The 12,759-nt window shown below is 33.5% G+C and overlaps 1 protein-coding gene across 1 annotated transcript in view; it reads left to right on the top strand.

The window, feature by feature from the left end:
* LOC145293101 (dynein axonemal heavy chain 3-like) overlaps positions 1 to 12,759 on the top strand; it is a 404,365-nt gene that overhangs the window by 317,630 nt on the left and 73,976 nt on the right. The window contains exons 60-61 of the mRNA XM_080139477.1: positions 2,497 to 2,855; positions 11,459 to 11,575. Coding sequence (XP_079995603.1) covers positions 2,497 to 2,855; positions 11,459 to 11,575 — 476 coding nt within the window. The remainder of the gene's footprint in view (positions 1 to 2,496; positions 2,856 to 11,458; positions 11,576 to 12,759) is intronic.

Genomic DNA, 12,759 nt, shown 5'->3' with positions numbered 1-12,759 from the left:
TTTGTTTTTTTTTTTACAAAGGCATCACCACATTATCAAGGCCCAGAGGCCACTCAAGGATAAGTTGTAAGCTATTTTGATTTCAGACGAAAAGCGACATATTGTTCCAAACAAAATGGCAGTAATAATCCAGAGAAGCTTTGTATCGTAAAAGCTAAAATGAAGAATAGAGTTTTCAGTAGGTAGGCAATCCGAAGGAGTCTTGAGCAAAGTTCTTTCCAGTATGAAGATGAAAAGTTGTGCAGGAATTCTTAAGAGATTCATTATATTTATGGAGTGATTGCGGTTTCTGATTGATTGTTAGCAGAGCACGGCTCCATTTGATTGGTCAGTTCTTATCATTCCAACTTTTTGAAATCATACCCTGTTTATTTTTTGAACTATGAGGATGGGTCTCCTTGCTGCTTCAGCTGTTTGGAAACTTAGGTAGAAAGTACCAATCAAGAATGCTTTTTCGACATGCAGGGCAAGGAAGTGGCCCACTACCTGTTGGACTGTGATATGTCACTTGGGTATTACCTAGGAAGTCCATGCTTTCAAGTGGGGCAAGTTTATTGCTTGTTGCCTAAGGCGCTCCTACCAGAGAGTGCCAGTGGAGATGCCCAGGCAATTTTTGCTAGGCCAGAGTGTCTCTCCTTTAGGGACGCTTGCTGGACATCCCCACTTTGTGAACTTATGTCATATCATGCTGAGGTAAATATCTGCCCTTTTAGGTATATCAAAAATATTGCAACATATCGCTCATGGAATGTGAGGACTAAAGGATAAAGTAAGCGAAGCAAGAGCTAAGAAACTGCCGAAAATTAACCCAAAGTCACCCTTCTACTCTCCTTTAGCAGTTAATTAGGGGTATTTACGTCTAGGAGATACATTAAGTTCATTAGAACACATTCCATGGAAGTAATAAAATAAGCATGTAGGCGCAACATTGTGCTGATGCGATAGAGGCTGGAGCTTAGCAGACAGTGTGGTATCTATAGATCAGAAATTATTTTTTGCACCCCGACTCTAGAAGGAGAAGCTTGTGGTTGGAGCAGTAGCCCTGATATGGCAAGAATACCCCATGCACGTGCAAATCGTGATTTTATAGAGATATAATATACTAGTAAATGTGAGGAGGTTTCTAGCCTACCTTCTTTGCAGCAAACTTAGCAACATCTTCTATGTATTCATTCCAACTGATGTTGCTTGAGAATATCAAGCTGAAGAGTTTGAACGCTGGACTTTTCGGAAGGGTTGTTTCAGCTATGACAATTTGAGATTGGAAAGGTTTCTTATAACTGTACAAAGAAAGGAGGTTTTTAACCTTCCATTTTTAATCCCCATTTTTTTTTTTTACTACAGATGCAATACGTAATATGTTCAGCAGAATTTCATAAATGCAAAATTATTCATAAACTAGCAGGGAAACTCGACATTTCCCGTGGTTGAATGTTGATCAACAAATTTTCTACACCATACTTTTATTGAAAGCGAAAGCAGTGAAATCGCCCATGTTCCAATCAAATCGATTGATTGCCTGTTCTAGTTTGGGACCCACTACAGTGCACCGGGAGGAAAATTCACATTCCTCCTCGCAGTGACTTAGTTTATAATACATTATACTTTACATTGCACTGTAGAGAACCTACTACCGATTTTCTAAAATTATTTTTATATATAATGACTTGAATTAAAGTTTAAAATTCAAAAGTCAACTATCATGATTCAATTGTGCCCTAAACAGAAACGTTTATTTCAAGGCTTGAGTTAAAGGTTCAAATGCAAAAATCAAGTATCATGGTTCAATTATGTTTTAAACAGAGACATCCATTTTTGAACGCACCCCTGTATTATCAAAGAACCTACTGTTGACTTTATATGCTGGGCCTTTGTGCTTTTGCGGTGATAGAAACTTCTCAAATGCACTTGTGCTATTAGGCTGTATAAGGTGATAACTTTGTTCAAAATCAGTCTGTTCTTTCTTTAATCGGATTTTTCAATTATCAATTATCGATACTAATCGGAGGCATTCTGATGCAAACCCTATCTAAGAACACTCTAAGAACACTCTAAGAACACTCTAAGACACAAAAAGTACATTTTTGTGAAATTAAAAAAAAAAAAAAATCAGCCCAACCGTTTTGGAGTCTATAGGGAGTAAACACACACACACACACACACACACACACACACACACACACACACACACACACACACAAAGTGCCTTTTATATATATATATATCCTTTTATATTTAACTTGTAATTATTCTTGCTTTATTCATTTTGTCCTTTAGTTCTTACATTCTATAAGCGATGCTTCTGGCAAAGGGGAAGAATTGCTGCTTTCTGGATCGAAATCCACCGGTATAACACTTATTGTTTTGACCTTGATAAGGAGTTATTTTTTGGTTAAGATAAATTCTTTTCTGTTGCAATGAACTCAATTGGTTCCTCTCACATCATGTCTAACAATGATGTCACTGTTATCTTTATATTTTCTCTCTCCCTCTCAGACTTTCAGAAAAACACTGATCTGTGGAAAAAGATGTATGATGACAGCGCACCAAACGTGTTTCCGTTGCCGTCAAACTTTGCTGAGCTCAGTGACATGGAACAGATGGTGATCTTGCGATGTCTACGACCAGACAAAATGATACCCAAAACCCAGGAATTTATTATCACTAATCTTGGTGCAGCTTACATAGAACCACCCACATTCGATCTGGAAGGCTCCTTTGCGGATTCCCATTGCTGTACTCCTTTGATTTTTGTTTTGTCACCAGGAGCTGACCCAATGGCAGCACTGTTGAAATTTGGCAGGGATAAAGGCTTTCACCAAAAGATTCAAACCATTTCTTTGGGACAAGGACAGGTTAGAAATACCAGCATAGCAATTTATTTCCTTTTTGGTTTGTTTTTAAGCTTTTTAAAATATGTTTTTAGTTTTAGATTGGTTTTTTTTTTTGCGCTTTTTTATTTGTTATTATAATAGAAAAATGCGAGCATGAAAAGTAATATGGTTAAGCTTAAACATGGAAAAGTAAAGGATTGGTTGCTAAAACTGAAAAAGAAAAGGACAAAATATTCTAGTAAAAAATATACTAAATTTATAACTTAAAATATTGCAGCATTAAGAATTGATTATTTAATGTTATAAATTAAACTAAAAAAAAAATCTGAATACTGCAATATTTTAAGTTATAAATTTATTATATTTTTACTAGAATATCTTGTCCTTTTCTTTTTCAGTTTTTACAACTAATCCTTTACTTTTCCATGTTTAAACTTAACCATATTACTTTTCATGCTCGCATTTTTCTATGAAATCCATGATTTTTTCAGGCTTCCAATAAATTCACTTGTTCTTTGTTTAATTTCAGTCTTATTTTTTGCCCCCCATAAATACATATGTAATGACAATGTACGGCACTCGTCTGCTTTCAATAAAATCCCCCAAGCTATCTCGCTTTCATGCTTTCATTCTCTCTGTTTCACTTGTTACTTCTCTTTTCGAATTAGTAGAAACAGTAGTCGCTGAAGCGACGCTGTTGCTATGGAAACCAGCCATAAAAAGCGTCGCTTACCTTTATTTATTTTTTTATGATTTTGAACATCAGAAAATTCATCATAACTTTTGTTTTATTGAATGAAAATTGAAATTTTTTCACAATATAGCTGTGAAGGTGATCTATAAACTGTAATAATTTTGGTCAAAAAAATGAGTGAGCGGTGAAGCTTTAAAGCAGTTCTAAATGACTAAAACTGCCACTTAAGCATAGATCATCAAAACACTACCGTGTTTGAATGATTTTAATATTTTAATTCGTTTAGCTTTTTTTATTTATTTTTTTTAACTCTTTTTATTTGTTTTTTTTTTTTTGCATATTTTATTTGTTTTTAGTTATTTGTTTTTTTTTTTAACTCTTTTGGATTTGTGCTTTTAGTTCATTTTGTTTAACTCTTCTTTTAAAATTTATTTTAGACCTTTCTATTTGATTTTTAACTGTTTTTCATTTTTATCTCTTTGTGATTTTTTTTAACTCCAATTTGTTTTTTTAGCTCTTTTTAAAAAAATTTTTTAGTTTATTTTTTTTTAAGCCCTTTTCGGTTTGCTTTTTAGCTACTTTTGATTTCATATACCAGCACAGCTAGTTATTTCCTTTTCGATTTATTTTTTAGCTCTTTCTGGTGATAAGAAATGTTTTATTCGATAATTTTGTTCTAGAAATTTCACACATTTCACACAGCCATCATGTATAAAATAAGTACAAAGTAAGTGGTCGACCATAGTTGAGGGCAACCTGAAAACTCCCATTTAGTTGAATACTAAATAGTGATGTAGGGGAGGACGTCACTCCTTTTCCTGGATTACTCCACTTACTCTTGATCCTTATCTTTTTATTTACTTTTCGACTTGTTTTCCACTTTATTATAGCGATATGAAGCGCTTCAAGTGAAATATAGAAATAGCATTGTAATAAGTGCGAAAATTACTTGCCTCAGAAGCTCCCACGTATCCGTGCGTCTTGTAGGGTCTGGCTTTTGAATGATAGAAGAAATCAAAATGGCGACACCCTGGTGATTTTGTCTTTAATGGTCGCGCGAACTAACGCCATAATTTCGTTGAAATCTCGCCGATCGCACAATCGCACAATCTTGTACTGTATATAAGCAAGCTGTTTTAAGAACAGGGGAGTTCGTTTATGGAGGAAGACGAGCTGTACACATGTGCGTGATGTGTTAGTTGAAGCTGAGAGAACAGAGTGAAGTTAAGAGTGGTGTGAATTGCATCATCAGTGAAAAGAGGGTGATATCAATTTCTATCGCACCATGGCCATCGTGTTAATATTTAAACATAATAGAATATTCCAGTTGAAGACTATCTAGAGCGTACAGGACAAAATGATTTTTTGTGTGAACAAAAATGTTCAATCTTGTAAGTGAAACTTATTTCTTGTATTCAACTCAATGCAAATATAAACAAAAACACTTTAAAATAAATCTCCGTGTTTGATCGACAATGCTAAACATTATGTTTAACATGTTAGACATAACGTGTAACATGCTAAACATTAGATCGGTATTTTATACATTGATATTTCCTCATTCCAAAGAGAATGAACTGGTGCACCGATGCTAATAGATCAGGCTGTTTGAAGAGACTGATTTCCTGACCTAAATTGCATCAAACGTTAATCTTATTGTTTTTGTTCCCCGTTCCCTTTGCAAAACTCAATCATGTTCTGTAAAGTCAAAAACAAAAACAATTGCTTATTTTCTATTGGAATCCTTTGAGATGAGTAATATGCATATTTATTTATTTCTAGACAGTTATCCTCGTCTTCGTGCCTGTTGTTTCACCACCTAAAGAAGGCCAGAGGAATAGTAGTCCGAAACGTGGTTAAACAACAATAACTATGAAGATAAGGATAACTGTCCGCAAATAAATAAATAAAAAACAATTGCCCTCTACAAAGCAGCCAAACCAACACCATGAATAAATAGGATCTAAAGAACTTGATAAAATACTTTTCCAAAATTGCGGGATTCTGCATTAAATAACTTGAAAAGGGTTGATATGCCGTAAAACAAAACAACCACACCATACTCCATGGATGAATATTCGAAGCATAAAAATTGACATTGAATAACGCAAAAAGGTTGATATGCCATATAAAAAACATGACCAATCCAAACATAATGAATAAACATTTGAAGATTTATATTTGAAGCATAAAAGTTTTTTTTTTTTTATCAAAACTATTGGATTCGGCAATAAATAGCCTGAAAAGGGTTGATACTTTATAAAACAAAATAACTAAACCAAATAAAATGAAAAGCAGTTAACAGGAAATATTGTTAAAAAGTGTTAGCATTACAGTCCTTGCTAATCAAGCCAGAGATGACTTGTGTCGCCGGGTTCAAATCTATCGACTGGTATTAATCGTGACACCTTGCACTGAAGATTCCCGAAAAGTGTCTGTAGGTATTTAATCATTATAGTCAATAATTAAGTCAGCCCCTTTAAGAAACTCGTTTCTTATCGTTGAGCATTTTCAGTTGAATTAAGTCGGTCAATTTAGCTCTTATGCATAGATCATCGTATAATGATTAGATCACTCTGACTGACGTAAAAAAAACATTTAAAAATAAAATGTTTAATTTCAACATTATTTCAAGCGGTTAGCGGTAGCTGAATGGATATGGTCCTTGCTAATTAAGCTAGAGATGACTTGTGTAGCCAGGTTCGAACCTATACTACACTAGTGTCTGTAGGCATTTAATTATGGTAGTAAATAATTATATTCGTTTGAAAGTAACTGAGTGATCTTTGCTACACATTCGAGTAATAATCTGGTAGGTTGTCTTACTGGACGAGTGTTCGTGGCCGGAGCTAGTATATATTAAGTGTGAGTCTTCAACGTACCTTTCAACGTCTCTCTCAGGTGAGAGCTCTGCTAGTTGGTATTCATGATTTAATCAGCCAATCATATTATTGTAAGGAGGAACCCGGATGTAATCATATTCCTTACATCTTTTTTTTTTTTCCATAGACGATTTTTCGAAAAGTTTATTAGCTGAAATTAGCATAAATTCACCCGAACCTTAAATGATTTGCTTTCCCAGCTATGTGGCTCGATTCTTGAGAGATAATTACTTCTTTAAATTTCTGTGTGATCAAATCCCAAACCATATAATTTCTCATTACAGATCCAGCAGTTTGTCATTTGCATCAGTTAGACATTCATCAGGGTGCATGTTCACAATTCTACTTCAGTTGCAAGATTTAAAAATATTTTTTTCTTTCTTATCCTTGGCCTTCGTAAGTGATGGGCTAGGACAACAGCATATTATTTTCATTGTTTTGACTTTTGAGTGTGTATCCGTTGATATCTTATATGCTTTTATATAGCATGATTTGGTTCTCAGTTGATTAACTCTGCCTAACTGTGTCGGATATATACTCGAGAATCAAAACAATAAAAAGGATATTCTGTTGTCATAGTGATGACCCAGTATTAAAATAATAAAACATTTTTCAGATAAAATTTGCTTTTTTTCTTTTCAATGGATGATCATTTTTTTTAATTTCTAAAGTTCAAACCTTTATTTCTCACATCTAGTATTTAAGAACACTTTAACCGCCATCTTTGAAAGTAATTAATTCATAATATTCTTTTACAAGGGAGTCACCGCTTATCAAAACCTGAATAAGGGTTAACGTGAGGAGAATGGTGAGACAACACTATAGTGATTGGTAATGGTGGAAATTTGGGTAGAAATTGATTATTTAAGAAAACGGTTCGATAAGAACTTATTTACCATTGGATTAAGAAAACGGTTCGATAAGAACTTATTTACCATTGGATTTGAAAATTACCATGTAATAGTCAGCTGGGAAGCAGATCTATGGTATAGAGTTCCGTAGGTGAGCAGTTCTAGGAGTAAAACTTGCGGAGAATGCTCTGTTTTACGGTTGTTGTAAAAATGGAACAGAAATTTAAATTTTGTTTCGTTTTAAATTCAGTACAGTTTTACATTACGTCATCGTTCATTTTTTTTTTTTTTTACATAGGCATCACCACTTATCAAGGTCAAGAGGCCACTCGAGGATAAGGGTTAAAGAGTGTATAGTAGAAATTGGACAATATAGTAATCGATAGTAATGGAAGTTCGGTAAATTTGTTAACTTGAGTGGAACGGCTCATCAGAAACTTGTTCACGTTGGACTTGAAGACAACCATATTATAGACAGCTGGAAGGCAGGAAAACGGAAGACAATTCCACAGGCGTGCAGTTCTAAGAAAGAAGCTTTGTTTATGGAATCTACGTTAAGGTTTAGGCACAGATAAAGAGTGGGGGGAATTATTGATAGTGTTTTCAGCTAGACGAGTGTTTCTTGTGAAAGTTTGGCGAGGGGGGGCATAGACTGAAGCTCAGTCGAACACTTTCCATGAAAATAGCGATACAGCAGAGACAAACTCGCAACATCTCTTCTATGAGATAAAGATTGCAGGGAAGGGAAAAGGATATCTCCTATGAGGCTACAAAGTCTATTTTGAACCCTATCAAGGCAGGACAAGTCCTTTCTAGCAGCTCCTGCCCATATGTGACAATAGTATTCCATCCTTGGACGTACCTGGCTCTTATATAGATAGAGAATTGCATCAGCTGTGAGATATCTACTGGATCGATAGAAAGATCCTACTATTTTTTCCAGCGGCCTTGGCAACAGATTTGATGTACTTGTTCCATTTAAGATCAGGAATAAAGGTCAAGCCCAGAAGCTTGTCAAAACTTGAGGTCTCCTCAAGACGAGGGCCATTCATTTCAATTGATGCCAGATGGGAATTAGAACCTTGATGATCTAAAGAGAGAAGCTTGATTTTAGACGCATTAAAAGTAACCAGCCACTCTTTTCCCCATTGTACCACGTGCTCAAGATCAGAGGAGAGAGAATCAGAGAGAACTTGGTCGTTTACTGTCTTAGATGTGCTACCATAGATGGTACCGTCATCAGCATAAATGTCTACAAATGATGTAAAGATGTGATTTGGAAGATCATTAATGTAGATCAGGAAAAGAGTTGGGCCTGTTCGACATGTCAACTTTTATATGTTTTCAGGTATACTGCCAAGGTTGAGGGTGTCTATTCCGAAAGCCGTTCTAAACATGGGGAGGTTGGGATGTTTATTTGTTGTAAGCATACCGGAAAACATATAAAAGTCGACATTTCCAATGTGAACGGTGAGTTAGACTTATGTAAAAAAAAAAAAGATACCAAAAAGGTATATCAAATTGAGTTTTTTTCGTTTAAAAATTAAATTATTCCGTTTTTGTTAATAAAATTTTATTTTTATAAAAAATCTTTCAGTTTATATATATATATATATATATATATATATATATATATATATATATATATATATAACTTACTAACTAGCTCTACCTACGTATTGAGCACTTTTGAAGTAAATACTTAAAGTTTACGCATAAATTTATACTTTCGTATATTAATTTTATGTGAATAAATGAAGTAGTTATATATATATATATATATATATATATATATATATATATATATATATATATATATATATATATATAAAGTACGATTATTGAATTTTATTTCGATTACTTCCCCTTTTTTGGGCACAATATAAAAGAAGATTAAAACGGAACGAAATTGAAATTTTTGTTCCATTTTTACAACAACCGTAAAACAGAGCATTCTCCACAAGTTTTATCGTTCTAGGAAGTAAACTTTGTTCATGGAATTAGCATTTAGGCACAGATAGAGAGTGGGAGAAATTGTTGACAGTGGCTGTAGCTAGATGAGTGTTTGTTGTGAATATTTTGCAGGGAGTGGCATACATTCCAGCTCTATTAAGCACTTGCCGTGAAAATAACGATAGAGCACAGATAGACTCGCAGCATCTCTTCTGTAAGAAAGGGGTTAGAAGGAGAGGAAAAGGTCATTGCCTACTAACTTTCAAAGTCGGTTTTGAATTCTATCAAAACAGAAAAAAAGGTTCTGAGCATTTCCTGCCCAGATGTGACAGCAATATTCTATCTTAGGATATATCTGTCATATATAGTTTGATTGAGATACATTCTGATACTATTTTCTAAAATTTCCACAAGATTTATTTTTATAATATAAACCCTCCAAAACTGTTGGTTTGTTGGTTGGTTGGTTGGTTTTGTTTTACGGCATATCAACCCTTTTCAGGTTATTTAATGCCGAATCCAAAGATTCGGAAGAAAATTTTTTTAATAGAATATATTTGTTTTCAAATCGGTTCCTAAACTCTTGAAATATCATTCAGTTGCAAGATTTTTATAATAAAAAGTATATTTTTCTCTCTCCGATTTCGAACTGATTATCTTATCTTAAATATAAACTTGAAAATACTTTGCTTTTCGGTTGAACGCTTTGCAATGAAACGTCAGTTTAAATAGTTCAATTTCAACATCCCTTATATTTCTTAAGAACGCAGAAAAAAAAAAAAATGCAAATAAAGTCATTAAATACATGAAAGAGTCTATTTATCTACTATTATATAAAAAGAACTTTGTCTGCGCGTGGGCGTAAGAGAGATAGAGAGAGAGAGAGAGAGAGAGAGAGAGAGAGAGAGAGAGAGGGGGTTCTCTGTGGACTCGAAAACAGCTGGTCCGATTTTTATGAAATTTCACATGAAGATACCTTATATGCCTGTCAGTGATCTTAGATTTTTTTTGTATCAGAATGTCTTCAGTAAGTATCAATAATCGATAATCGAAATGATTCAATGAAAGAAGGAACAGGCGATTTTTACCTAAGTTAACACCTTATACAGCCTAACATAACAAGTGCATTTGAGATCACGCTAGCATAAAGGCCCAACATATAAAATCAACAGTAGGTTCTTTGATATGACAGGGACGCGTTCGAAATGAATATTTTTGTTTAAAGCACAATTAAACCATTACACTTGACGTTTTCATTATAAATTTAAATTCAAGCCATTATCACGGCACAAGCAGCAAGGCTAGGTATATAAAATCAACACTAGGTTCTTTGATATGACAGGGGCCCATTCGAAATAGAATGCTTCTATTTAGAGCACAATTGAAGCATGATGCTTGACTTTTGTATTTTAAACTTTCATGCAAGCTATTATATATAACAAATAATTTTATAAAATCAATAGTAGGTTCTCTACAGTGCAATGTAGACTACAATTTATGGTGGATTAAGTCACTGCAGCGAGGCATGTGAAGTTTTCTGCCGGTGTACCGTGATGTATCCTCAGGCAATCAATCGATTTGATTGTAAAATGGCTGATTTCATCGATTTCGGGGACAAATGTGGAAGTGTGAAACGTTCGTTGATTATCATTCAATCTCAGGCAACGTCGGGTCTCCTTGTTAGTAAATAAATAAAATAAATAAAAGAATATAATATATTAACACAGGCCGTAAATTATTAAGTTTAAAGAATAATAATTGTTAAGTTAACTTCAGTTACCGCGAAAATGTTCACGTTTACAGTAGCCTCTGTATGCACATTTGAAAAAAACTCGAACACATATCTGTCGAAGGAAATTTTCCTCAAATATCATAAGATATGGAACTTTCATCAAACCCTATTGACATAAGTAAAAATGCGGTGTTTAAGTATATAAAACACACACATATTGTGTTAATATAAGATGAATCTCTACATCTTATTCCACTGTTATATGTTTTAATTTGCTTCAGTTTGTGCCGATCCGTTTTTAACCTTTGCATTGTATTGTCTTCTATGAATTATTTTTATACACACATTAAACAATGCTTCAATCAAACTACATTAATCTATTATTTAAAATTTGTGAAAAAATATTTAAAAATTGTGTTTCATTTTCAAATGATTGAGTTCACTATTTGATGGAATAATTTATTTTTTACCGTTTAATAATTTTGTATTTTTTCTTTCCATTAATAATTTAGGGTCCAATTGCCGAGAAAATGATAATAGATGCTATTAAGAATGGATCTTGGGTTGTCTTGCAAAATTGTCACTTGGCTACAAGTTGGATGTCGAAACTGGAGAAAATCTGTGAAGAGGTAAAACAAAAATTTAGCTTTATAAAACAGGACAAAAAAAAAACAGAAAAGAAAAAAAAACAAGCAAATAAAAACGATGTTGAAAGCAAAACAAATAAAAACGATGTTGAAAACAAAACATAGTAAAAACAATAGAAGGGGGAAAGAAAACACAAAACATGTTCTTCAAGAAAAAAATGAAAAGAATTGAAACAGAAGCGGAAACAGTAATCATTAGGGATGGGACGATTCCAATATTAATTCCGATTTCGATATAATTTCCGATTCCATATAAAATTACCGATTCCGATTCTTTCTAAATCTCTATACATTTTACTATAAAGTTGTTATTTTTCATTATTACCGTAAAAACACATGTTAAATGTGCATATGTTTTCTCAAACATTAAGATACACTTGTGAGAGATGATCTATCGATTTTAGTTTTACTGATAGTTTAAAATTAATAGATATTCATTATTTTAGTATGACATACAGCGGGATAATATTTTTCTTTATAGAAAATCAAATAAAAAGCCAATTAAATGAATTGTTTTTGACATCGGAAAATAGGCACAAATTTTTCCGATTCTGATAGCGATTCTGATACCACAAAAAGTTCCGAATTTTTCGATTCTCGACTCCAATTCTGATTGATCGTCCCAACACTAGTAATCATACACCAAGGATGGTTTATAACGAATAAAATCTTTGTTTGGATGGATGACTAATGCATACAGAAATATGGCGGCAAGTTGAAATGCAAAATGTTCATTTCAATTTGCCGACAGATTTCTATTACATTTGCACACGTGCCAATTCATTCATAGCTTGAAGTGGTTCAATTTTTAATCTTTCTTATATATCTGTCGATAGCTCAAACAGGATGGAGTGCTAAATAAGGGAATGTTGCTGGAGCACTAAATGCTTTGGTTTTGATTCTAGCTGATAGCACCAAAGTCATTTTGAAATTAGTGCTGTATATATCTAATATTCAATAGAAAATTGGCTCTGTAATAACAAATACGAAAACTGCATGAATTAGATTATATATAAGTATATTTTACAACCAGCAAGGCTGATAAAAGTTGAGTTGCAGTAAAAGCGATGTAAGAGAAGATAACTCAGATTCATGCACTAGTACATCCAGAGAAGGAAGAGTGGAATTGTGTTCCTTATCACAAGTAAACTGTTAGGTTGGATGTA

This window comes from Euprymna scolopes, chromosome 14 (assembly GCF_053919585.1).
Source record: "Euprymna scolopes isolate OS-2025 chromosome 14, ASM5391958v1, whole genome shotgun sequence".
Classification (NCBI taxonomy): domain Eukaryota; kingdom Metazoa; phylum Mollusca; class Cephalopoda; order Sepiida; family Sepiolidae; genus Euprymna; species Euprymna scolopes.
This window is presented reverse-complemented; position numbering and strand designations above follow the sequence as displayed.